Source organism: Elephas maximus, chromosome 21 (genome assembly GCF_024166365.1).
Source record: "Elephas maximus indicus isolate mEleMax1 chromosome 21, mEleMax1 primary haplotype, whole genome shotgun sequence".
NCBI classification, from domain to species: Eukaryota; Metazoa; Chordata; class Mammalia; order Proboscidea; family Elephantidae; genus Elephas; species Elephas maximus.
In genome coordinates, this window is record NC_064839.1 from 35,921,905 (window position 1) to 35,946,795 (window position 24,891).

At 33.3% G+C, this 24,891-nt stretch overlaps 1 protein-coding gene across 6 annotated transcripts in view; it reads left to right on the forward strand.

Annotated features, from left to right (window-relative positions):
- NFAT5 (nuclear factor of activated T cells 5) overlaps positions 1 to 24,891 on the forward strand; it is a 143,820-nt gene that overhangs the window by 63,971 nt on the left and 54,958 nt on the right. For 5 of the 6 annotated variants that reach the window (XM_049864841.1, XM_049864842.1, XM_049864843.1 and 2 more), the window contains 3 exons: positions 5,857 to 5,982; positions 17,588 to 18,146; positions 22,931 to 23,123. In XM_049864841.1, coding sequence (XP_049720798.1) covers positions 5,857 to 5,982; positions 17,588 to 18,146; positions 22,931 to 23,123 — 878 coding nt within the window. Of the gene's footprint in view, positions 1 to 5,856; positions 5,983 to 17,069; positions 17,132 to 17,587; positions 18,147 to 22,930; positions 23,124 to 24,891 lie in introns of those variants that run through there. The other variant, XM_049864847.1, reaches the window with a different exon arrangement.

Sequence of the window (24,891 nt, forward strand, 5' to 3'; positions counted from 1 at the left end):
AAGCATGTCTTTTCTCAGCTGTTTCTTTTGGTTTATCTCCCATGACTCTTCTGGGGGAAAGTGAGGGAATATGGGAATTTGTGGTCTTTTTATCTTTTCCTGAAACTGAGCAATAATAGAATGAAGCATTAGAGACTGGGATTCGGGCAATCAGTAGTTAGAGCACAGAGTGCCTAGTTGAGAAAAAAAATTAAACTACACTCTTAACTTTTCCCTTCTCTATCACTGCCCTGTGCCCTCAGGATAGGATTTCTGTCTGCTTTGATCTTGACAGGAAACCGTGGTGGCATAGTGGTTAAGAGCTATGGCTGCTAACCAAAAGGTTGGCAGTTTGAATCTACCAGGCGCTCCTTGAAAACTCTATGGGACAGTTCTGCTCTGTCATGTAGGGTCACTGTGAGTCGAATCGACTCGATGACAGTGGGTTTTTTTGTTTGTTTTGACTTTGACACAGTATAGTGAAATTCGTCCACTCCCTCACATTCAGAGTTGAAGAATAAAGGACTGAATTGGCCCAGAAATAATCAGTGACATAAATGGACGAATCAGAGTTTGCTGAATGACCAAGCAAACAAGCCAGCCAGTCAGCTCGTTTCTGTATCGTTCACTTTCCTACCCAGCAATGAGAAGCATTAATTTATTTTCAGTGTCTGAAAATGGTGGCTTTGTTTCTCCATTTCCTTGTACCCTCTAAATGCGTTAGGCTCCTTGCTATTGCTACAACATGAGGCAATTCTTGATATTCAGAACCTGCTCCCCTTTCTCCCTAATTTCTTAATACATTTATATTAACAACATATGTTAAGAGTTTTTTGTTATATCTCACGTGCCATAATTCTACTACATGGATACTTTAGCAGTGCACTTACGTTGAGATTTTGGTGAAGTAAAATTCATAATAAATCATTAAGTGAGCTTATTAAACATTATTGCACAAATTATTAGCAACATTAATAGAAAAAAAGTATAAGAAAACAGTCACCCCAATTCTGCCAGATTGAGGAAAGATTCCTTAGAAAACAAGTGGAAAATCACTTCTAGATTTAAAAAAAATTGCATAAGAGCAGTTTTACCCGCTGTTAGATTAATCCTTATTAAATTTTACCTTATTCATTTGAGCAGATGTTCCAGTCTTTCATGATCTGCAATAAATTATGACATATATCCCTTTTAAGTATGTTGTTAGCAAATTCTTTATATTTTTTCAAGTTGTTGATATAAAATAAGATGAAGAATAGGAAAAAACTGAATGTAGTAGTACTAACAAACACCTTCTAGCTTGAACCTATAAGTTTTTGGGTACTGTTGCTTAGAAATCATCTGTTTTATTAAGTCAGCATTTCTTCATCTTCAACGCGAGAACTTTTATAGATTTTTACCAGGTATTTTATTGAATTTAGGATAACTATTTTTTTTTTTTTTATGCCTGCAGCATATTCCTGATCCTTTGGTAGAAGAGCCTTAAAAAAGCAAATTAGATTAGTTTGCCTGTAGCTTGACCTTCTTTATGATTTCACTTTTCACAAAACTATGTGAAGAGGTATTTTTGTCCATCAAGTTTATTAGGAACATTGATAGAGACCTTTCTGGCTCTTGTGCAGTTTTCGCTTTTGCTTGGTCTTTTTCTCTCTCCTTTCCCTCCTTTTTAAAACAGCTTTATTGATATGTAATTTATACCATAAAGTTCACCTGTTCAAAGTTTGCAATTCAGTGATGGTTAGTATATTTACACAGTTGTGTAACCATCACCACAATCTACTTTTGGAATATTTTTGTTACCACAAAAATGAACCTTATACCTATTCTTTCTTTTCGTAAAATCTAGAATTAGTTTTCCAAGGAAGCCTTTGTCAGGAAGCTGCCTTTCCATTGTGGATTTTCTACTCCCCTTTCTTTTCTTTTTTTTTTTTTTTTCTTCATATTCTGTGTTTATAAACCTAGAATTTCATTCCTCCCTTATCTGTACCATTTAAAAGATAACAAAAGAAAAATAGATTTTATAACTCAACATAACACTTAGGACTATTTGTAACTTTCTTGAGTTTAAAGTACCTATATTCTTGTTGGGTATGGATTACATCTCAACATAAAGAAAACAAAAATCCTCACAACTGGACCCCAGTAAGCAATGTCACGATAAACAGAGAAAAGATTGAAGTTGTCAAGGATTTCATTTTACTTGGCTCTACAGTCGACACCCATAGAAGCAGCAGTCAAGAAATCAAACATGTTGCATTGGGTAAATGTGCTGCAAAAGACCTCTTTAAAGTGTTAAAAAGCAAAGATGTCACCTCGAAGACTAAAGTGCACCTGACCCAAACTCTGGCGTTTTCAGTCATCTCCTGTGCAAAAGCTGGACAATGAATAAGGAATACCAAAGAAGAATTGATGCCTTTGAATTGTGGTGTTGGCAAAGACTATTGAATATACCATGGACTACCAAATAAAATGAACAAATCTGCCTTGGAAGAAGCACAACCAGAATGCTCCTTAGAAGCAAGGATGGCGAAACTATGTCTCACATACTTTGGACATTTTATCAGGAGGGATCAGTCCCTGGAGGACATCATGCTTGCTAAGTAGAGGGTCAGTGAAAAAGAGGAAGACCTTCAATGAGATGGATTGACACAGTGGCTGCAACAGTGGGCTAAAGCATAACAATGATTGTGAGGATGGCACAGGACCGACGGGGCAGTGTTGTGTTCTTTAGTGCATAGGGTTGCAAGGAGTCGGAACCCACTCAGCAGCACCTAACAACAACAACAACAACAAAAACATACTCTTGTTCAGGCATTCTTTTGTTGGCTAGTGGAGACTGTAAAAGTGTTTACTTTAGATTGAATTTAGGAGTAAATAACAATAGTATTAATAGTATAATTTGTATACCTTTTAATCTTTTGATGTCTAATGGGAAGCAGATTTAAGGAAAGCTCAGTGTATGTGGTCAGGTTGTACAATTGTAGTTTGGGGGGAATACCTTTGAGGTATTGGGGTAAAAGAAGAGTTTAAATGAGAATTTAAGTGTTAAAGGGTTAAGTAAGTTGTTTAAAGTGGCAGAGCCAACCCAGTTCTATCTGAAATCAGAGCATATACTGGTAACAACTATTAACTGCTGCTTCCCTTGAACAGATATGATAAAACTTCTGGCAAGATGGACTTCTTTAATTTTTCAACATTTAAGTCAGTGAATCAGAAAAAAAAAAAAAGCCTACGATGAATGAATCCATGTTTCTTACACCTTCCACATGATCTTGCACTTCACCTTAGCATTTTTTGGGGGTGGGTGGTGGCTTTTCTTTAGGAGGGAGGGCTTTCTGGGCTGGGATGTAACAAGTTCTGTGTTTAGCTACTTTTCAGTGTATTTTTTTAAACAACTTTCTTTTTTGTTGTTCAGAATATACACAGCAGAACATATACCAGTTTCTACATGTATATAGATTAGTGACATCGATTATATTCTTTGAGTTATGCAACCATTCCCACCCTCCTTTTCAGGGTTTTTCCTCCTTTGTTATCCAGTGTACTTTTATTAGCATTGCTTTTATACTACTAATACAGACTCAACTTTATACCCTTCTTTGGAAACCCTGGTGGTGTAGTGGTTAAGTGCTACTGCTGCTAACCAAAGGGCCGGCAGTTCCAATCTACCAGGCACTGCTTGGAAACTCTATGGGGCAGTTTTGCTCTGCCCTGTAGGGTTACTATGAGTTGGAATCGACCTGATGGTAACGGGTTTGGTTTTTGGTTTATACCTTTCTTTGGGAAAGGTAGAATGTTTCAGTCCATAGTGGGTTTTAAGAATTTGATTAGATTGATTGATTTTTATAATTGGGGAAGTGGAGAAACAGTCCTCACCAGTGAAATGCTGTTATTGATTGGGCTATAGTAAGGACACATTTTTTTTTTTCTTGACATAAATGTATTTTGGTAGATCCTTTTCTCTTTTCATCCAAGCTATTTTTATTTCCAAGTTTCTGTTTTGTTTGTCCTAAAAAAAAAAAAAAAGAGTTGAGTATGCTTCTCTTTTATGTCTAAGGAACTCTTCAACATGGTCTGAGAAAAAATTATATTAAAATGAGTATTTGGTGATGTAGCATTTCTGTTTAATTAGGCTTTCCTTACCACCACCACCCCCACATACACACACATCTTATTTGAAAGATAGAAGTAATTTACTTAAAGCTTTTTGCAAGTTTTTAACAAGCTGAAAATTTTCAGTCAGGGTATATTCAACAGATGATGAATTTGCCATATGCTTTGAAGATGAAAATTTCAGGCATTAGGTAATAGGGTTTTTCAAAAAGCCAAACCCGTTGGCGTCGAGTCAATTCCAACTCATAGTGATCCTGTAAGACAGAATAGAACTGCCCCATAAGGTTTCCAGTGGGCACCTGGTGGATTCAACCTGCCAACCTTTCGGTTAGCAGCTGTAGCTCTTAACCACTACACCACCAGGGTTTCTAGTTTTTCAAAAGAAATTTTTAAGCTGATTCTTTACTGTGAATGAAGATAATTTAAGAAGACAATTTCTAATTTTAGCTTTTCGTCATGACCTTTTCCCCTATCCCTATCCACATCAGAGTTAGGATACATACTTCAGTGATTAACTGGAAGAATCAAAGTATGAATTCAGTAATCTGTTATCTAAAAGTATTATCTACTACCAAGGATAAAGTGTCTTATAGTGCTGTCTGTGTTTTTAATCACTCATGCAGATAATTAATAATCTTTAATTGTTAGAATATTGGTTTTTTTAGAGTACTAGTCAAGTCCCTTAAACTCTGTCCCTCAGTTCTTTTTGAAAGTGGGCATAAGCTTCTAATTGGTCGTTTGACATTCCTTTCAAGATTGATTCTACTACCTTTAGAGGATATCTTGAGAATTATTTGTTTAAAAACCATAAATAATGCCTGTAATAGAATTGTTTTAAGTATAGATATAAATTGAATTTTATGGGCAATTAAAGTATTATAAAATACTTTTAAAAGGTATGGTGTTCTTTAATCTGGATAAATAGGTGATCATAATCTAATATAGGTATTTATGTCTTCTGATTTAAGAGTATCCTATACCTGTGCCTTTGCAAGCTTGGAAATGCCTCAGAGAGTAAGAAATATTTCCTTGAGCCATGACATTCCTTTGTAGCTTCTTTGGGAGGGAAAAACAAATTAAGATAGTGTTGCATTAAAATATTTCCCACAGGGTGCTTGGTGAAAGAACAGGACTAAACTAATGGACTAATTGTAGAAGCCAGTTTCAAGCTGATATAACTAGTATATGCTTTCACCTGTATAATGGATGGAAACCTTGGTGGCGTAGTGGTTAAATGCTACAGCTGCTAACCAAGAGATCGGCAGTTCAAATCTGCCAGGTGATCCTTGGAAACTCTATGGGGCAGTTCTGCTCTGTCCTGTAGGGTCGCTATGAGTTGGAATCGACTCGACGGCAGTGGGTTTGGTGAGTGGGTGGGTATAATGGATGGTAAGTTGCGGTCTTATTATTTCAGAAAGATACTGAACCATTTTAGGTTATTTGACATTTCTTTTATTCTGTCTAGTTTTCTCTAGTTTTAAAATTTAATATTTAATAACTCTGGAAAGTGTCTGTGATTAAAAGGAATAAAACCAAGGAAGAAATGGGGCAGAAGTAATGGAAAATTCATTCTTCAGTTCAGTAAAATTATACAATGGAGGAAAAATATATGCTAATAACTATAATATTAATTATATGGGATTAATTTTTTATGAATAACAAAGTTCTCTTTGTGAGCGAAAAGACGTATATTGTCATTTTGTGCACATATATTTAGGTTGTTGACTGACGCTCTTTTTAAAATTTTCCCCCCCTCCCCGACAGAATCCGTCTATGATCTTCTCCCAAAGGAGTTACAGTTACCTCCACCTAGAGAAACATCTGTAGCATCAATGAGTCAGACAAGTGGCGGTGAGGCAGGCTCGCCTCCTCCAGCTGTAGTTGCTGCTGGTATGCATTTCATTTTACTTTATTAAAGAAAACTAGGTTATTATCTGGCCAACATGAACAGTGCTGGCAAAGTTCATATCAAAAAGAGTATAATTCGAGGGTTTGTTTTAGGAGGTTTTAAAATATATACTTTTAACATTAAAATTTCTCATTATAATTTTGTTGATATAATTATTATTTCTTGAAATTTCCATTGGCACAGATAAGTGCCGTCTCCTAAAATGGACCTTGTCTTCAAATATGGGAACCAGTTTAAAGCTGTTTTTGTTGACTGCACATTAAAAGGTTAAATACCAAGCTATGGATAGAAAAATCATATTTGAGTCTCTGTTTTGCAATTTTCTTTTTTAAACTTGCTCAAAGGAAAAAAAAAACTTTATTTTGTATTATCTAAAAAAGGACTCAAATCTCTTTTCTGTCTGTGGCATGTTAAAATAACCTTTTCCCTACATTTAAAAATACATACAACTTCATACATATTTTAAATTCAGTTGAAAATAATGGAAAATTTGAATTTAATATTTATATAAAAACATTTTCTAATACCAGTAAAAAGCTATGGAAGTAATGTTTGAAATTTACTGGCTTGTTTTTACTTGGCTCCCAAATGATACATTTTATAATTGCATAACATTGGTTCAAATTTTTATTTTGAATTAAAAGATTGACAGATACCCTAATAGAAAAAAGTCTTGATTAGCGATAAATTAATATGAATACTTCCATAGTGGTTTGCCCAACAGTTGTTTATTTATTTTTTGATTGGGTTTATAGACTGCTAAAGGTGTTTGCTTTATAAAAGGAAACAAAATTGTGTACATTCTGAAGTTTTATCTGCCTTAGAGGTTTCTGCCTAATATGAAACCTCCTATCTTTTAAAATGGTACTTAAAGTCCATTGAAACATTGCTTTTAGTAAATTCTTTCAGTTTAAAAACAGAACAGTGAAGTGGAAGGTTGTGATTCAAATGAGGATATTGGTACTATAGCAGAATCTGGAATATTTTCTTGTATACTTTAACCTGTGTACCATTAACCTTGTGCACCAATCTTTCCCTTGAGCTGTATGTATAGTGCAGTACACAGCCTTCCTGGTTGAGGGCAGGAAAACTTCAAACATGGCAAAGAAACTTATCAGCCCTCTCACTGTTCATGTGTTGCCAGACATTTTCTAACAGATTCTGTGGATTTAATTGTGAATTTGTGAACTATTTAGTAATCAAATTTATAAGATGACCTGATTTTACTTCATAGCCACTGGGTTCTAAAATGGCCCTGAATTTTTTTCTGGAATTTAAAAATTTTAAATCTAGTTTAAAAATTATGTCACATAGTAAAATATGAAACTAATAAAATATTTTTAATGAAAAATTTCACTTTAAATCCACAGGAAGAAATTGACTAACTGATTTCTTTAGTATCTTTTGAGGTTGTTTTTTAAAGACATGTTGAATCTGTATAGAACTAAAAGTCTGTTTCTTCTGTGCTTTTTTAGCATCTGTTCACAGTAGCTCCAGTTCCTTTTAAAAGCTGAAGGAATGGTAGCTAGGTTTGGAAAAAGAACAATACTTCCTTTTAAATAATAATAAACTAAATTTCAGAAGTTCTTGTTTATAAATATTGAAAGTTGTTGAATTTGGGTTACTAATGAAATGTGAATTTATCCCTCTTCTCATTTATTTGAGAAAACCTTCTCCAGATAAATTAGATGAAAAGCTATGAGTTGAAAAATCGTGAAAATAAGAGATTTGACTAAAGGAAGCATTCTAAATGGCAAACATAAAAGTAATAAATTCTTTTTAGATCTTGAAATTATTGACATTGTAAAGATGATAGAGTAGAAAGGTGACTTTGACAATTTTCTTATATTCACACATGGAACAGTCCTATGATCTAAAACCAAGTCTTCTGTAGTCTTTTTTTTTAACATAAATTTGCTTTTAGTAACCAGCAAACTTTATTCTGGGATTCTAATGTCTTGTTGTTAGAATAGAGGCTTTATTGTAAACCATTATAGATAAAAGAGTTTAAATTACAGACTAATTTTTATAGGGAGATTAGTTAGTATATATCATTACAGTCAAATTTTTTATTTGGCATATTAATATCTTTGGTGACATAAGAGAGATTCGGATTATATTACCAGTTTCTCAGTGTTTTCATGGCCAAAAGACTAGATGTCTAGTAGGAAAAGTCACATGTCACATTAATTTAGACTTCTGTGTTTTTTAATCTATAACATTTGCTGTTTAAATATGGAATGCATAAAAATGATGACTCTTGATGTAGTTAATTCTTCAGAATTTTGAAGGAGCCGGATTGGCTGCTATCAGGTATGAGGGCCTGGTGGGAACAGACTTCTAGTTCTGCCATAAAGGTTTGTGTTTCACAAGTTCTAAATCAATTTAAAATCTAGAGGCTGGTCATATGGGTGTTCGTGGACATTCTTTGTTATTTCATTATTAAAAATGTGTTCTCAGATTCACCAATCTACATTTTTTTCTCTTATGTGTTACTGAGGAATGAGTAAATATGATGCTGCTAATCCACAATCCAGAATATTAGGTAAAAGAGTGTCTTTTCAACCTTTGTTGTACCCATTGCTATGACTCAGTGACAGCTAACAGCAGCAGCACTGTTCACCCTTTTAACACATTCCCATCAATGGCTTCTTTTTATCCTGAGCCTGGGGTAGGAGATGGGGTAAGGAGGTCTTACTTCTCCGACACAACTTCTCCACTCTCCATGGGGCCAGGTGTCAGAGTCTGGGAAGAGGTATTGTTGAGAATCTGCAGCTTGAAGTTTGTATTCCTGCCCATTTTCAAGACTTCTGTTCTTGTCCCAGTGTAAAGGTACTTATAGTTTGAGGTTCAATCTGCAAATGAATAAAGACTTTGGAAGTACATTGTCTAAACAGTATTGTAGGTTCTCACTAGTAGGTAATACAGAGGCCATTTCCTAAAACAAAAAAAGCTATCCAAACAAATTGGTATTTTTTAGCAAAATAAGGAATTGATCAAGATGAAATGCAAATCATGTAAAGTTTCTTTTTGTTTGTTTTTTGGTGAATCCACAGTATAGATTACAAAGAACTAAAATGTAGGTATTATTTAGAGAACTAAAACCAAGCATTACCAGAATTTGGAGCTTTCGAAAAGAGGTATGGCAGATGTTTTTTAGAACAACTTTATTGAGATATTATCACATGAAAAACGATCAGGTATTCTTTTTAATCTGTTTATATCACAAATGGTTAAGCATTCAAGTATTAGCCAAAAGGTTGGCGGTTCGAACTCACTCAGAGATGCCTTGGAAGATAGGCCCAGCAATATGCTTCTTCAAGATCACAGTCTTGGGAACTCTATGGAGCAGTTCTACTGTGCACACATGGGGTTACCATGAGTCGGAATCAACTCCAGAGCAACCAACAACAACAGTAATATGTTTATAGTTTTTATCTTTAGATTCACTTAATTTATTTAAAATAGGAAGTTTATCACAGAAGTGAACAATAGACTTTAATCTTCATTTAAAAAAAAAATCAAATTATTGTCTCAGTTCATCCTAGACTTTTTTTTCTTCATTTCAGAATATGGCATTATGTTTATTAACTTATATAAAAATATATTTCGGTAAGGGGACTATTTCAAGCAAAAGTCACCTCAATAGTTTCTTGAAATTTTTTATTCTCATTTTTGAGCTAAACAATGAATTGATGAAACTATTGATTTTATAATTCAGCCAGAGAATCTTAACGCTTCTAAAAAGAAACCAAAGCAGTTGCCATCAAGTTGATTCTGACTCATGGCAACCCCACGTATTTCAGACTCGAACCGCGCTCCATAGAATTTTTGATGACTGCGACCTTTCAGAAGAAGATCTCCAGTCCTGTCTTAGGAGGCACCTCTCGGTGAATTTGAACCGCCAACCTTTCATAAGTAGCCAAGTGCTCAATAGTTCACACCACCCAGGGACTCCCTTTTAAGAATAGCTAGTTAGTAATTCCTTTTCTTATTTTCATAAAATTGTTATATTACTTTCAGTAATTATACATGGTTGTTGTTGTGTGCCATCCAGTCGATTCTGACTCATAGCAACCCTATATTACAGAGTAGACCTGCCCCATAGGATTTCCTAGGCCGTAATCTTTATGGGAGCAGATCATCAGGTCTTTTCTTTCATGGAGTGGCTGGTAGTTTCAAACCACTGATCTTTCAGTTAGCACCTACGAGCACTTAACTATTTTGCCACGAGGGCTCCTTCCAATTATACATTAGTACACTTATAAAAAGGAGCCGCGGTAGTGCAGTGGTTAAGTGCTTGGCTGGTAACCAAAAGGCAGATAATTCAGATTCACCCGGCAGCTTTGAGGTTGAAAGTCCTGGCGATCTGCTTCCATAACGATTACAGCCAAGAAATCCCTATGGGGCAGTTCTGCGCTGTCACATGGCATTGCTGTGATTAAAAATCGACTTGATGGCACCTAACAGTAACAACAAAGCTTTTTAGAACGAATATATTCTCAGCACACTAATAGTTTATATAGCAATTTTTATCATGTATAGATAGAAAAAAAACCAGTTGCTGTTTTTAATGACTGATTTTTTAGAAGTAGATTGCCAGACCTTTCTTTTGTGGTGCCTCTAGGTGGACTTGAACTGCCAACCTTTTAGTTAGAGGCCAAGCATGTTAACCATTTGCCCCACCCAGGGCCTAAACCAGTTGCCATGGAGTTGATTCTAACTCATGGCAACCCCACATATGTCAGAGTAGAACTGTGCTCCATAGGGTCTTTAGTGACTGATTTCTCAGAAGTAGATTGCCTGGCCTTTCTTCCGAGGCACTTCTGAGTGATAGTAGTGAGTTGATCTCAGTTATTCCATATGGCCATTCCCACTTTTCCTAGAAAATTGGACTACTTTTAGAAGGAAGTCAAATTCTACTTCCAGACATGTTACAAATGGGTTTAAAAATCTCTACTACTCCTTTGGTCTTTTATACTGAAATTGTGTAGTAAATCTAAATACATACACATATCCATATGTATGAAAACCCAAAACCCACTGCCATCGAGTCGATTCCAACTCATAGCAACCCTATAGGACAGAGTAGAATTGCCCCGTAGAGTTTCCAAGGAGCGCCTGGAGGATTCAAACTCCCGACCTCTTGGTTAGCAGCTGTAGCACTTAACCACCACGCCACCAGGGTTTCCAAACGTATAGTGTTTGTTTATGCTGAAGTCTGTATTATTAGAATAAAAAGTAGAGTCAAACTTAGTCTATAAATGTCATCGTAGAAACAACTGCTAATTCAGTGATACTTAAATAGCTGGATGATACAAAGCATCTTTCTCTTCTAATAGGAAGGAATTTAAAAACCAAATTATTTAACATATAGCTAGTATATGTACTTAGAAGCTTAGGGTTGAATAGGAAAGAGACATATTTAAGACATTGCTGTATGTGTCAGAACACATAAGTTTTATAAGCATTTTATTTTTCAGGAAATATTTAATTATTCTGGGAGTATGTTAATGATACTCTGACAAGGTAAGAATAATTATTTTAGGAAATTTCAGATTAAAAACTGGAGAGCAATTAATTTTATAGTATTAGAACCCCAAATGGCAATTTGATGGGCTATGGAAGAAAAAAATGGCCTCCAATAGATCAATAATAAACCTTTCAGCTTCAGCAATTAGTGCTAATCGCTTTTTAAGAAGAGACTTCAGGATCAGACATGTTTGTATACAATAGCATGTCTAGTTTAAAAGTATAAGCTGGTAACTTGTTAAGGGTGGAATGAGGAAGTATAGGGGAGTTGGCCTGAGAATTGAAAAGATTCTTTTGCTGCTGAAATGTAGATTTTTCTTACAGCTTGAGTGTGTTGGTCAGGACATGTCCTGTTCTGCTCTGTAAGGGAGTTTGGTAAGGGCAGAGCCTAAAGACACCTGAGGAAGAAGATCATTCTGGTTTATGGGTTAGATTGCATTAGTAAACAGGAGAACAAATTGGTGAATATGAGGTAACAAAAACTTTGAATAAGAAATTTCCCTGTATGCATTTATTTGGATATTAATTTAAGTTTTTAAAGTTTATTTTGAAACATTGCCTATTGTAGCATGTAAACTTATATTGGGTGGGGAAAGTACAAATGGGAAATTGAAATTGTTTTAAACATGTAAATTCAATGATCAACCCTACAATTTTTGTTTTGTTTTGTTTTGTTTTTTGTAAAGTAATCTGGAATGCTTATTTTATATGCTGGGATGCTAGTTGTTTTTTCTATTAATACACTTAACTTGCATTCTAGCTTCGCCATTCAGAGACAGGCATCGTGTGGTGGGTTGTGTGACAGTGTCTGTCAATAGTGAAGACAAATAGTGCCAGAGACACTTAACCCATCCAATCTCACCCAGGGTATAGGTCGGTCTCGTTTTCAGACTTCTTCATAAATCTCTTTCTTTCATTCTTTATCTTTCTTTCTTTTTTTTTTTTTTTTTGTTTCTAAATAGTGGAATGATACTGATTGAAAGTAAACCCTTTTGTAAAGTTTTATACTTTACGTTAATATTATAAGAAGAAAAAGAAGAGAAGTAGAAAACCAAGGTTGGCATGTAAGGTGTTGACAAAGCAGGTTTGCAGCCACTTTGTGTGTCCTAGATATTTCAATCCCTTGGCAACATGAATGTTGGCCTTATAATTTTTTTCTTTGAATATCTTTCCTCTTTGATCTGAAATATGTCCTTGTATCTGGTGACTTTTATCAGACAAGATGTTTAGATTTGAAGTCATCATTGCCAATAAAAAAAAAAGTAATACATAAAAAGAATCATTAAAGTTGAACAATATGTGTTTTAGACCAGAAAGTGTTTCCAAACATCTTGTGTTTTTTTATGATTATTTTCTGAATAGTCAGTAGTTTACTCCGTGTCCGTTCCACTATTGGTTCACTTAGCACACTTGCAAAATTTTATGGTTTTTGTTTTAATGGAGTTTTTAGGAAACAGCTAATCTTGCACTGATGTTGAAAAATTATAAATTATATGTGCATATTTAAATGCGAGCGATTAGATTTTGATTTTGGAAGCCTAGTAAATGTCATTTCTGTCATAAATTTTAAATCAGTGAAAGGTACTTGTTTATTTTGAGGACTTTAAAGGAAGCTTTCTATAAAAAGCTTAGTTAGTTCCATACGTAGTAGGTTCCTTTTTAGTGACATTTTACATACTAAAATGTTATGGTAGTTAAAATAATTTCTAGTTGACAAGTCTGGAACTAGTAGTTCTTTAAAATATAGTTTAAACAAGGGGTATATAAAATGGTTTTATATGTAATATCATATAAAATCCATTTTCAACCTTTTCATCAAATGAATAATACTTGCAAATTCTGGCATATCCACATACTCCATGTAGATATTATTTGCCACTCATTTTATCCCAACTACTTTGGATATTTATTGTAGACATTAGTAATTTGATCAGTTTTTAGAAGAAGTAATGTATGCAATTCAAGTTCTCAACCACTGTTAGCATTTGGTTCAGTAATTGGCTATTGCCAATAGCGGAATTATTAGATTTGGATATAGGACACTATAGATGATGATGCTTCCCTTTACTTATCAATTTTAGAATTCATTCTTTTGAGATTATACATTTCCATTAGTGAATTGTAGAATTCTCTGTCAATTTTCACTTTGGATCGTTCTGTTCTCTGTAGTCAGAGAACATGCTATGGAAAAATAAAAGTCTTCATGCAAATTTGACTCATTTCAAAGATAAGAAAAATATTTATTTGCATGTTACTTAGATAAGGGGATAATTTTAAGAAAAATGATTAACTTTCAACTTTATAAAGGATTGGTGAGGGATTTAAGGAATAAATAAAATTATATAAATACATTATAACTATTCTGCCAGTGAGAAAATAAAAGCAGTTATTAAAATTTTTGTGTTGGAGTTTATTTATTTTTAACATGCAGCAATTATAGTCCCTACATTTCTAACAAATAAAAATGGAAACTCAGAACCAAAGAAAAAGGGGAGGTTGTTAACACTTTGTTTTTAAGTACATACAAATAAAAAGTATAGGTGGGGCAGAATTGTATTAGCACTTCTATAGAATGTCAGTTAAGTTGTTTCATGATATTTTATTTAATGATATAGTGACTGAAAGGTGTTTGTAGATATATTAAATACATTTAAATTATTCCCAAAAATACCCTTTAGTGCTTTTGTAGGAATGCTTGGAAATGACAAATTAGTATTCAGAAATCTAAAATGTTCTTGATATTATTTTTACATAGTTTAATGGAAAAATATTAAGATTTTTTATTCTCAATACACTTATGGATTTTAATGTACAAGTAATTTGACTTATTTATAATTTCAAGAAAGAAAGTTATTAGAGCACTCTTTGTAGAAATACCAAATAGTTATATCTAAACCCTTCGTAATTTTTCCATAGTAGAATATGCTATCATGGTAATATATATTTTAAGCATTTTGAATAGTAAATTGTTTTGTTTTTTTTTAAACTGATATGTCCATTATGGTCACATTAATACATTTATTTGTCAATATAATTTTAATATGCATATCAAATTTTGGCTTCTCATAAATCAATTTAATTTAAAAAATTGAATTTTTAGTACATACAAGGCACTATGGTAGGTGCTGGAAGGGCCCAAGATGACAAAGATGTACAGTCTATGTTCTCAAGGGGCCCACAGTTTTTATGTGCCACTCCACACCTCACCTGGCATTATTAATGCACTTAGGTGAGCTCTTGCTAACCAGAATGTAGCATCTTTATGTGAAAGATTTTATACACTGTTATCATCAGAGCAACAATGATGCCATTGTAAAGAATTTTATAGTTTAAAAAAGATTGTCTCAGTTGTTTCAGTTTTAAAATGAGTAGAGTCTTTGTAACTTAAGGACAAATGGAGATAGTCTTAAAAAATATTATGTCTCAGTTAAAGGATGCTTACTGCTGTCTTCTGACAGTTTGTGTTTCAGTTTCATAGTATTATGCTAATGAACTTTTTTATTTAATAATTATATCCAGGAAACTGCAGGTAAAATACAATAATTGTATGTTAGGTGTCCAAAAAGAATGTATATAGAGTATCTTAATTTATGTAGGGTATGATATCACAGTTTGGCATACCTGTCCCAGAACAGACATTTATTTATGATGATTGTATCAATCGGGTTTTATAATATGAATGTTTTTGATAAGATTTGCAAGGTAAAATTTATATTTACTTCAACGAGCAATGCTAGGTTGTATCTTCCATATTAAATTTATAAATACCACATAACTTACTTTTGAGTTTGTGGTTGCTTTCCACTTGTATTTTTCATCTGTCATGGACAGGGATACCTGAGATGTTCATATTCTGCATTCTCATGTGCATGATACTTAGATTCAAGTGGGAGGAAATTGCTTTGTAGAAATACAAGTTGACAGCATTCATGCCGCATGCCTTGTGTGTTACACTGCAAATATTGCGTGCTGCATACTTGCATTTCTCTGAAAATGAAGACCATAGACTCATACACACAAAAATTTACTTTTATTTTTTCCAATAGTTGGAACAGATGGAGAAATGTTAGACATAATACCTATTTTTTCCTAAAATTCTGTAGTATTTTTTAAAAAACAAGGAAAAAACTTTATGTTTAAACCCAAAGTGGCTACAAATCAGCTCCTAAACTGTCACTGACATTAGCATATAGATTTTATAGTTTTTATAAATCTTTTAAAATATTATTTACTAAGAAAACATTGCATTAATGCATGACACAAAATTGATAAATTTTTCTTTAAATTGGAATGCAGTTTAAAGTGACTGAATTTTCCAATTTCAGCTACTGCATTTGAGAAGGATCCAAACTGGAAAATGGAACTGGTATCATCTAATTGCTCTAGGTTCTTTGACTTACAGTAGTTGGAAAAATCTTCATGTGGCGTTATGTCGGTCACCTTAGTGATGCCTAGTGTTAATTACTGTCCTCTTCAACCATGACAGCAACTAAAAATTATGAGTGGATGTAATTCTTTCAAATAATTTTAATGTTTTGATACATTTTTTTCTATTAAAAAACAGATCTTTGGCATTTGCCTTTTGATTATGTAAATATTGACATTCTAACATTTTACTCTTTACATTATTATTGATTTGAATGTTTTAATTCCAGTAATTGCAAATCAATTTAAAGTTTTTTTCATACTACCTTAAAACAGTGGCATACTTGGCTATGGATAAAATTTAGTTTCAGATCTTTTAGTCTGTCATGTTACTTATTTTTATTTTGTGTGTGTGTGATTATAAACCTTTCCATCTCTTATATGCAAGATATAATGGTATTTCTAAAATTTTAGGAACAGCAACTTCCAGCCATAGCAAGAGTAGTGTGCCTCTGAAGTTATGCTGTTAAGATCCAAAGTAGTAGTATTTTCAATGCTGTATTCTGCCAGTTGCCACACGTTTTGAAAAGATCTACTTATGTCTTTTTGCTAGGCATAATAGATTTGATAAATTGTTTTATAAAAATCCATTTTATAGGAACTAGTTCTGGTGCTCTCCAGAGATTTCCTTACTTATTTTTGTTTGATTTCAGCTAATAAATTTTACTGTTATTCTTTATTAGGAAATTTCCTTAATAGTCAAAATCAAGTAGGCCCTTTAAAGAGAGAGGAAGTAGACAGTGGTTACCAATTGATGAGTATGTAATCAAGTATTTTTTAAAGAGAAGTCCATCCAGGAATTAGCCCTTTACTCTCCCATAAAAGATGGATTTATTTATTTCAGAGCTCATGGCTTTAAACTGTCACTTCCAACTTCTGGAGACCCTCAGTGGTTAACTTGCTTATCTTCTATAGCCCAGCATGTTCCAAAATGAATCTTTTTCACCTTAGTTTCCTAGATTTTACAGCCAATCATAGTGATGGTACCAGTTCCATTTTGCCTCCAATTCAGTTGATTATATTTTTTTCTATTTATTTTTTCATTTTATAATTGATATCTGGAATAATCAGCAGCTCTTTTCTCATTTATTTTCTCATATTTTTATTCCAGGATTTGCCTCTGAAGCAGGGAGTGTCTGCATTAAAAATGACCTGTAGTTCTCTGCTTCATAGGTTAGAAACTTATTTTAATATTTTGTGGCTAAGCACAGTCCCACTTTTTCAAATTCTATGTAATGAATTGTTTAATTGGCATTGGATGTGGACCACAAGCGTATATTTCATGTTGGGGTTTTCTGTATTATTTTAAGTGATTAAAATTCAACAGATCATCCAGCTGAGGCAATAAAAGCTTTATTCTTGCTTTACAGCTTAAGACATTAAATTAGATTTTTAAAAATCCATCAATTATAACGCAAATAAAATAATGCTATTTGGGCATTTAAAAAATTGCATTTCTTAGGCCTTGTATTTATTACTTAAAGCATTTATATTCTAAAACTTAACCAAATTCCAACTATTCATTTTGGGGAAAAACAATCAGTTCACAAATCACATTTTCAATGGGACTGCTAGCCAGCATAGGTAAAAACATGTATAGTGTATTTACTCTCGAATTATACACTGCAGATGCTTCTTCAGCTCCCTCCTCTTCCTCCATGGGCGGTGCTTGCAGCTCCTTTACCACCTCTTCCAGCCCTACCATTTATTCTACCTCAGTCACCGACAGCAAGGCTATGCAAGTAGAGAGCTGCTCCTCAGCTGTGGGGGTAAGTAACAGAGGGGTAAGTGAAAAGCAGTTAACCAGTAACACAGTCCAGCAGCATCCATCAACACCGAAGAGGCACACAGTCTTGTACATCTCACCACCACCCGAGGACTTGTTGGATAACAGTCGGATGTCCTGCCAGGATGAGGGGTGTGGATTGGAATCTGAGCAGAGCTGCAGTATGTGGATGGAGGAGTCCCCCTCCAACTTCAGTAATATGAGCACCAGTTCCTACAATGATAACACTGAGGTACCTCGTAAATCACGAAAACGAAATCCAAAGCAGAGGCCGGGGGTCAAACGACGAGATTGTGAAGAATCTAATATGGATATATTTGATGCCGACAGTGCCAAAGCACCTCACTATGTGCTTTCTCAACTTACCACGGACAGCAAAGGCAACTCAAAAGCAGGAAATGGGTTGGTATTCACATTTTTTGAAGTTCTATCACCAGTATGCAAAGCAAAAAAATAAATCATTCCCAACTTTTCTTAATTGCTCAGCTCAAGTTTTCAATATAAAGCAAAGCTGCTAATTTTCAATGAGAATACCTGAAAAATTTTGACTTAAGATTAACACATTTTATTAGAGAAAAACTATCAATAGATTTTAGCAATAGGTATCTTATGAGTATGGTTAGGTAGTAGAAAATGAAAATCTGTTTTGAAATAATTTTTAATTTCAAATGGATTTCTATTTTAAAAGAATTTAAAAATATTTTTACTCATAGAAATAACTAGCAGTGTATATAGTTCCAGTTAAAACACTCAAAATGTTCATACAGAGCTAGATTGTGTTCTTTCATATTATTTGTGTCACTGTCTTGCTCAGTTTATTTTCATTTTAGTGAGGATTTTAGACTTTATTTTTTCTCTTTATTTGATAACAACAAGAGAAAACTAATTTGGTGGTTTGGTCTTTATGAATTCACATGTTTTTAGCTTTTTTTTCCTGATATATTGATTGTGCTGAATTAGGGTTTAAAAAAAATAACAAATATATTGCTATTTTTTTTCCTTCTGTGATCCTGAATTACTTATTTAGAGGGTAATGGAACAGAATCAAATAACACATTTGAGTATTTTATCTTTGCCACACTACTCACTAAACATATCTCAATAGCTGTATTAGAGAATATTTACTGCTATATTATAGTATAATATGGCTTATTTTTAACTTGTAATTCCATTAGTGCTTTTAATATTTAATTGTTAGACTTTTTTTTTGGTTAGATTCTTCCTACAGTATATTCAACATAGTTTAGTAAAATTTAACTCACTAGATTTTGAGAGATTACTTTTTTGGGAAGCAGGGTATGGTCCTTTGGTTGATCCCAGGATCTCCTACAATTTCAGGTTGTCGTGAAAGGTGATTGAGAAGCTTCATACTGGTTTACTACTTGATGACATCATTGATATCTTTTTAAATTAAAAATCTGGTTGAGTAATCTTGGAGAATATTCTTAATATAGATTAAATTTGTTTCTAAATATTCTCTCATTACATTTTGAAAGTGGTATCAACTGTGTAAGCAATACTTATTCCATAGTACTTTCTTACATACTGTCATTTAAAATGCCTTTAGGGTGATGTAATTAAATACAAATGCACTAGAATAAGGTTCTGAAATGTAATGAACACCACAGGGAAAACATAAGGTGAATACTCAAGTAATTGTGACTAGTAGAACCGATTAAAAAGGCTCAGTTTTTCATATGTCATTAAATACATGTATGTGTTTACTTGAACTTCAGTAGAAGAGCAAAGTCTTTTATAACGTTTCAGAAGAGAGATTTTTGTTTTCGTATTGAAGTAGGTGTTAAAGGGTCAAATGAAGAGCAAATGAAATTTTGCTTAAGGATATGAGATATCTAGAGTTACTAATTAGAGATTTCTGCTTCTGCTTTTGCATGACATATGTCATACACACGCAAATATATAAGAAATATGTAAGATTACTTGGGGAAAGTATAATGACATTTATCAAGGTAAAATCTCTCTTGGAAGAATTCACGGAGCAAAAATTCCATTAAGGAGCAGGAAAAGAGCCTAACTTTTTAGGTAATAGAAAAATATTTGACACTAGTATATGAAAATCGTGGAAGAGGTTTAAATTTTTAATTTTATAAGAAGTATATATATCAAGGAAAGGGTGAAACCATATGTAAACATACAGAAGAACAGATCTTGAAAACAATTATTCAGAGCATCTCAAGCTAAAATCCTATACTCTTCAACAATGAGAAAGATGTTAGAAACATGAAAGAAATTTAAATATACTTTGAGAGATAAAGTATATAGCCTTGGGTCTGATGTTCCATAAATTTATCATTTATATAATACTAATTATTTAGAAGTTGTATTTTCAAATATGGTGTGTAGTAGTTTATTGATATTAAAGATACCATGTAGAAATTAAGCCAGCCCGTGGGTGGCATAGCATTTTTATGTGACCAGAATGTTAGAGTTTATTAAGAAAATAAAGCTATTTTTTAAAAAAATTGCTCAGTATTTAAACATTCCTAGACATATCATTCTTAAATTTTTCAACTAAATGTCCTGGGAATCAGCAGTTCCGTGTCTTCTACAGATTCCTAGAAGCAAGGATATGTCATCTGGATGTGAAACCTATTATAGGCATTTTATAGTGAGAATTATTTTGTGACATACACAACCAAAGGAATTATGCAACACAAAGGAATTAGAATGTCCTTTTTAGACTTCTGAATATGCCAAAAGATAGTAGAGTTTTCTTTTTAGGTGGCATTCAAAGTATAATCCCGTACAATTACTGCAACTTTCTTGTTTTTTGTGAGCCATCATGCCTTAAAAATTAGTCATTTGAATGACAGCTTTTCAAAGAATTTGTTGATGTTTTCATTGTTTTACATGTCTGTATACCTAAATCTGTGTGTATTCCATTTTTACACCTAAACTTGGAGAATAAAAATAATCTTAAGGGCTTTTGAAAATACCATTAGTATTATGTACTGTTCTTCTTTAAGCCATAATATTAGCCTATACTTTGTGAATTCAGTCTTCATCCCAAGTGAGATATTTTACCAGAATAAGTAAAACTCATTTTCATTTATTTACCCTCATAAATATAAAAACCATATCTTGCCAATTTAATTGATACGCTGTAGAAATTTTCCTTATATTTCAAACTAAAGTTTTCCCTTCCAATTATAAAATTAATACATATTAATTACAGATGTGGAAAATATAGAAATAGAGGAAAATAAAAACTCATAATTTAGTCATTCAGTACAACTGCTATTAGTTTTTTTGCTATATTTTAGTCTCTTTCTGTGCATGTTTGTGGGATGCTTTTACATAGTTTCAAAAAACAAGTATTTTTGTTTTGATTTTAAAATGAGCATCAATCGATATTGTTATAGAATCTCATCTGTAGGAACTGACACTGTATTCAGTCCAAATGTATGAATTCCCACCCAGATTGACGAAAATAAATATAGGGCTTATTGCCCAGTGTTCCAGCTTCAACATGATACTTTTGTTTGTAGAATTTATTCTTCCAGGGCCTTTTAAATGATTTACACAGGTAATCCTTGACTTAATTATGTCCATTTTACATAAATGGCATTTCTTGCTGAGTAAGGACCAGGTCTCTCTCATCTTAATATTGTAGAAGCTCCTTTTTTCTTTCTTACCTCTGATTTTCCTTCTGTCTTTGTTCCTCTTATTTGCCTTTATCAACAAACGTTTTTTCAGCACCTGTTATGTTTTAGTAACTGTGTAAGGTTCAGGAACATGAAAATGATTAAACATATTATTTGCCCCTAGAACACGTCCTCTAATCTGGTCAGTCTTAACAATAGTCCAGTGCTAGTTCCATCCCCTCTTTCCTCTTCTGCCCCTTTCCTGAGTTATTATCCTAGGGAATCTAGATTTTTCTGGCTGGCTATATATCTAGCCACGGAGTTCAGCCCAAGTCCTTAGTTCCACTGAGGACGCTGCCTTCCCTCTCTTTGTTCTTGATGATTGAGGCAATAACTTGGTTAGAGGTGGAGAAGTAAACATTGGAGCCAGGTTTAAGGCTGCATAGCCACCATTGCTCCTCTGTGTTTGATTCATAATATTCCTCTTGATACCTGGTTGCTTTTGAAGATTTTGTCCATAGTCATCTCTTGGCTCCTGGGTCTTCAGTGTGGGTCAAAACATGGGACCAGGATAGTCATACAGAAAGCGTCATTGATCCTGACTCTGTTTTTAAATTTACATAAATAGTTTTAAACCTATTTCATGTTGTTCAAATGAAAAAATAATTGACAGTGTTGTTTTCTACTTATTTTATCACATATTTTCAATGTTTCAGCTATTTACAGGTTAGACGTACTGACCTAAAGTCCTAACCACCATTTGAAATATTGCTTTTCTTTGAACATGCATTCCACATAGCAAACACATGATAAATCAACTTTACAAACACAGTTTTAAAAAATAAGTTAGATTGCCTATACTGTAAAGCCCATATTTTAGAATTTTTATATGCTGAGAACTTCAGTATAATTGCTTCTTTAGTTCAGAATTATTTAATCACAAATAAAAATACTCTGAAAAAAGTAACACTTCTGTGAAAGATTGTTTAAAGCTAACTTCCCAATAAAAATGAGTGAATGATTTTTATCATAATTTTCTTAGTTTGATTTACTAAATAGACTGATGTCCAAAAGAACATGCTATATACACCTTTAGATAGTTTTGTTAAATAGGCTTTTTTGTTTGTTTTTGTTATTCCGGCTTTTCTTTTGCTTTGTCAGTCTAGTTAGAAAATAGTAGTAATTAATCCTGTAACTTTGTATAAGACTTAAATATACATGGGATTTTTAAAGTTTATTTTGACTGAGGTACGATATGAAAAGTTATAGTAACATTAGCTATTCTCTTTCCTGTTATTCCCAGTTTGTTGTACTCAGTCTTCCTCTCTTCCTCCACCTACAGATATGCATCCCTTCACTTCCCTATCCAACTTTCTTTTATTTTTACATCATATAAATTTTGTTACAAAATTTTAAAAGATGCTTTGCTTAGAATGTGTTTTTTCTCAGACTGTATTTTATTATGTCAGAAGCTAAGCAGTTATTCTTAATGTTATTGCCTATTCTGTTTCTTTTTTTCTTAGATGACTTTTGCAGAAAACTTTTTGATAACTTTTTCCATGTTGTACTTTGGCTTCTCAGAACATTAGAAAACCAAAAAGGAGCTGGAGTAAAGAAGAGCCCTATGTTGTGTGGACAATATCCTGTTAAAAGCGAGGGAAAGGAGCTGAAAATAGTTGTACAGCCTGAGACCCAGCACCGAGCCCGGTACCTAACTGAGGGTAGCCGTGGCTCTGTAAAAGATAGAACACAGCAAGGTTTTCCTACAGTAAAGGTAAGACTTACGTATTTAGCAGTATATGGAGAGTTTTCTCCAGTTTTACTTATTAGTTATTTTGTCTTTAATCAGCAGAAGCTGCCTAAAACAGGAGGATATAATTACTAACTATATATCAGGACAGCGATGGTGAGGATGGCACAGGACCAGGCAGTGTTTTGTTCTGTTGTACAATAGGGTCGCTATGAGTCTAAACTGACTCGGTGGCACCTAACAACAATATATGTCAGAAAGTAAAGTAAAAGTCAGAATGGACCATAAGCCAAATACTGTTGCTTTTATATCATTAAAATTTTAGTTTAAATGGAAGGAGAGATGAAAATGTGTTGTGTTAAGTAAAATATCTGGAAATAATGAATTGTCTTCTCCTTTATTTGACATTTGTGGCGACCATACTAGATTCTTCTCAAACTTTATATTTAAGAAGAAATTTAAAATGAATTCAAAGAAATATAGTAGAATTTATTAAGGACTTGGAAGATAAGGTTTTTGAGATGACTAAAATAATCAGTCGACTCCATGGCAATGAGTTTGGTTTGGCTTGGTTTAAAGTAATCAGAATTATTCAATTCAGATAACTTAAGTCTTTAGTTTAAGAAATAGGATATTTAGTTTTTATCTTTTCAGAACTCAGACTAAAAGAAAAAGGGTCTTAAGTTTCAACACCTTTTTATATAAAAAAAAAAATGAGGGAATGGGATATTTAACAAGTTTCCCTGCCTTTTACAAAACACTAAACAGAGAAGAATTTTGGCTAGCTGCATGGTAGATTCTTATTAAATGTGATTAAGTTCCTGTCAATGTTTTAGTTGAACAGTATTTTAAATTTAGAGTTGGATTGCCTTTCATTTTATGCTTGAATGAAAGAATGGTTCAAACTTGGAATCAAGAAACTTGCCCATGACCGTTTATAAGATTGGTTGAGAGTCACGTATACCATACCATTCTTACCCCCACTTTACTACCCATCATCCCTACCCATCCCCAATCCTCCAAACCCAGGATAAGTAACAAGCAAGTGAGAAATTTAATTTCTACTTCGCATAAATATTTATATGGCCAAACATTTTAATAGTTTGGTCAGTATTTTTAACTGATTGCCCTGCCTTTAAGCTGTGCTTTGTACCTGCCTGGTCAGAAATATTTTTAGATTAATTGCCTAACTATGATAGAGAATGAACTGACTGACCTTAAAAGTTTTTTATTCATTCATTCAACAAATACTGCACCCTTCTGTGGGCCAGGCACTGTTCTAGGTATTGCTGGTTTACAGTTGTTAAAAGAGCTATCCTCTGGGTAGTTGGCTAATTTTTCTGGGCCTCTTTTCCTCATTATGATCTCATTTCACACAGATACAGTTATACTGGGATATAAAAGGTGTGTGAGTTTTTTCAAGCACTTTGGTGTTCTTTGTACAAGTTATTTTGTGACTTTCTGCATTCTGCATTAGCAGCTTCAATGTTTGTTTTAACTATAATCCTTATCAAGAGTAAGCATTGGAAACATTTTTCCCCAAATGCTATTTAAATATTTATTTATTCTACAGCATATAAATTATAATTTAGTTTATGAAGAATTGTTAGAGATCTGTAATGATTCATAAATCCTGGTTTGCACTAGCAGGTTTTCAGACCATAATGGTTGGCCCAGGATTTCATGATGTTCTATATATGTGTCTAGTCTGTGAAAGTGAGCTCCATTTCCCCATTATTTAATAACTGCACCTCAAACACTTTTCTACTTAGTTTTAATAGAGTGCAAATTT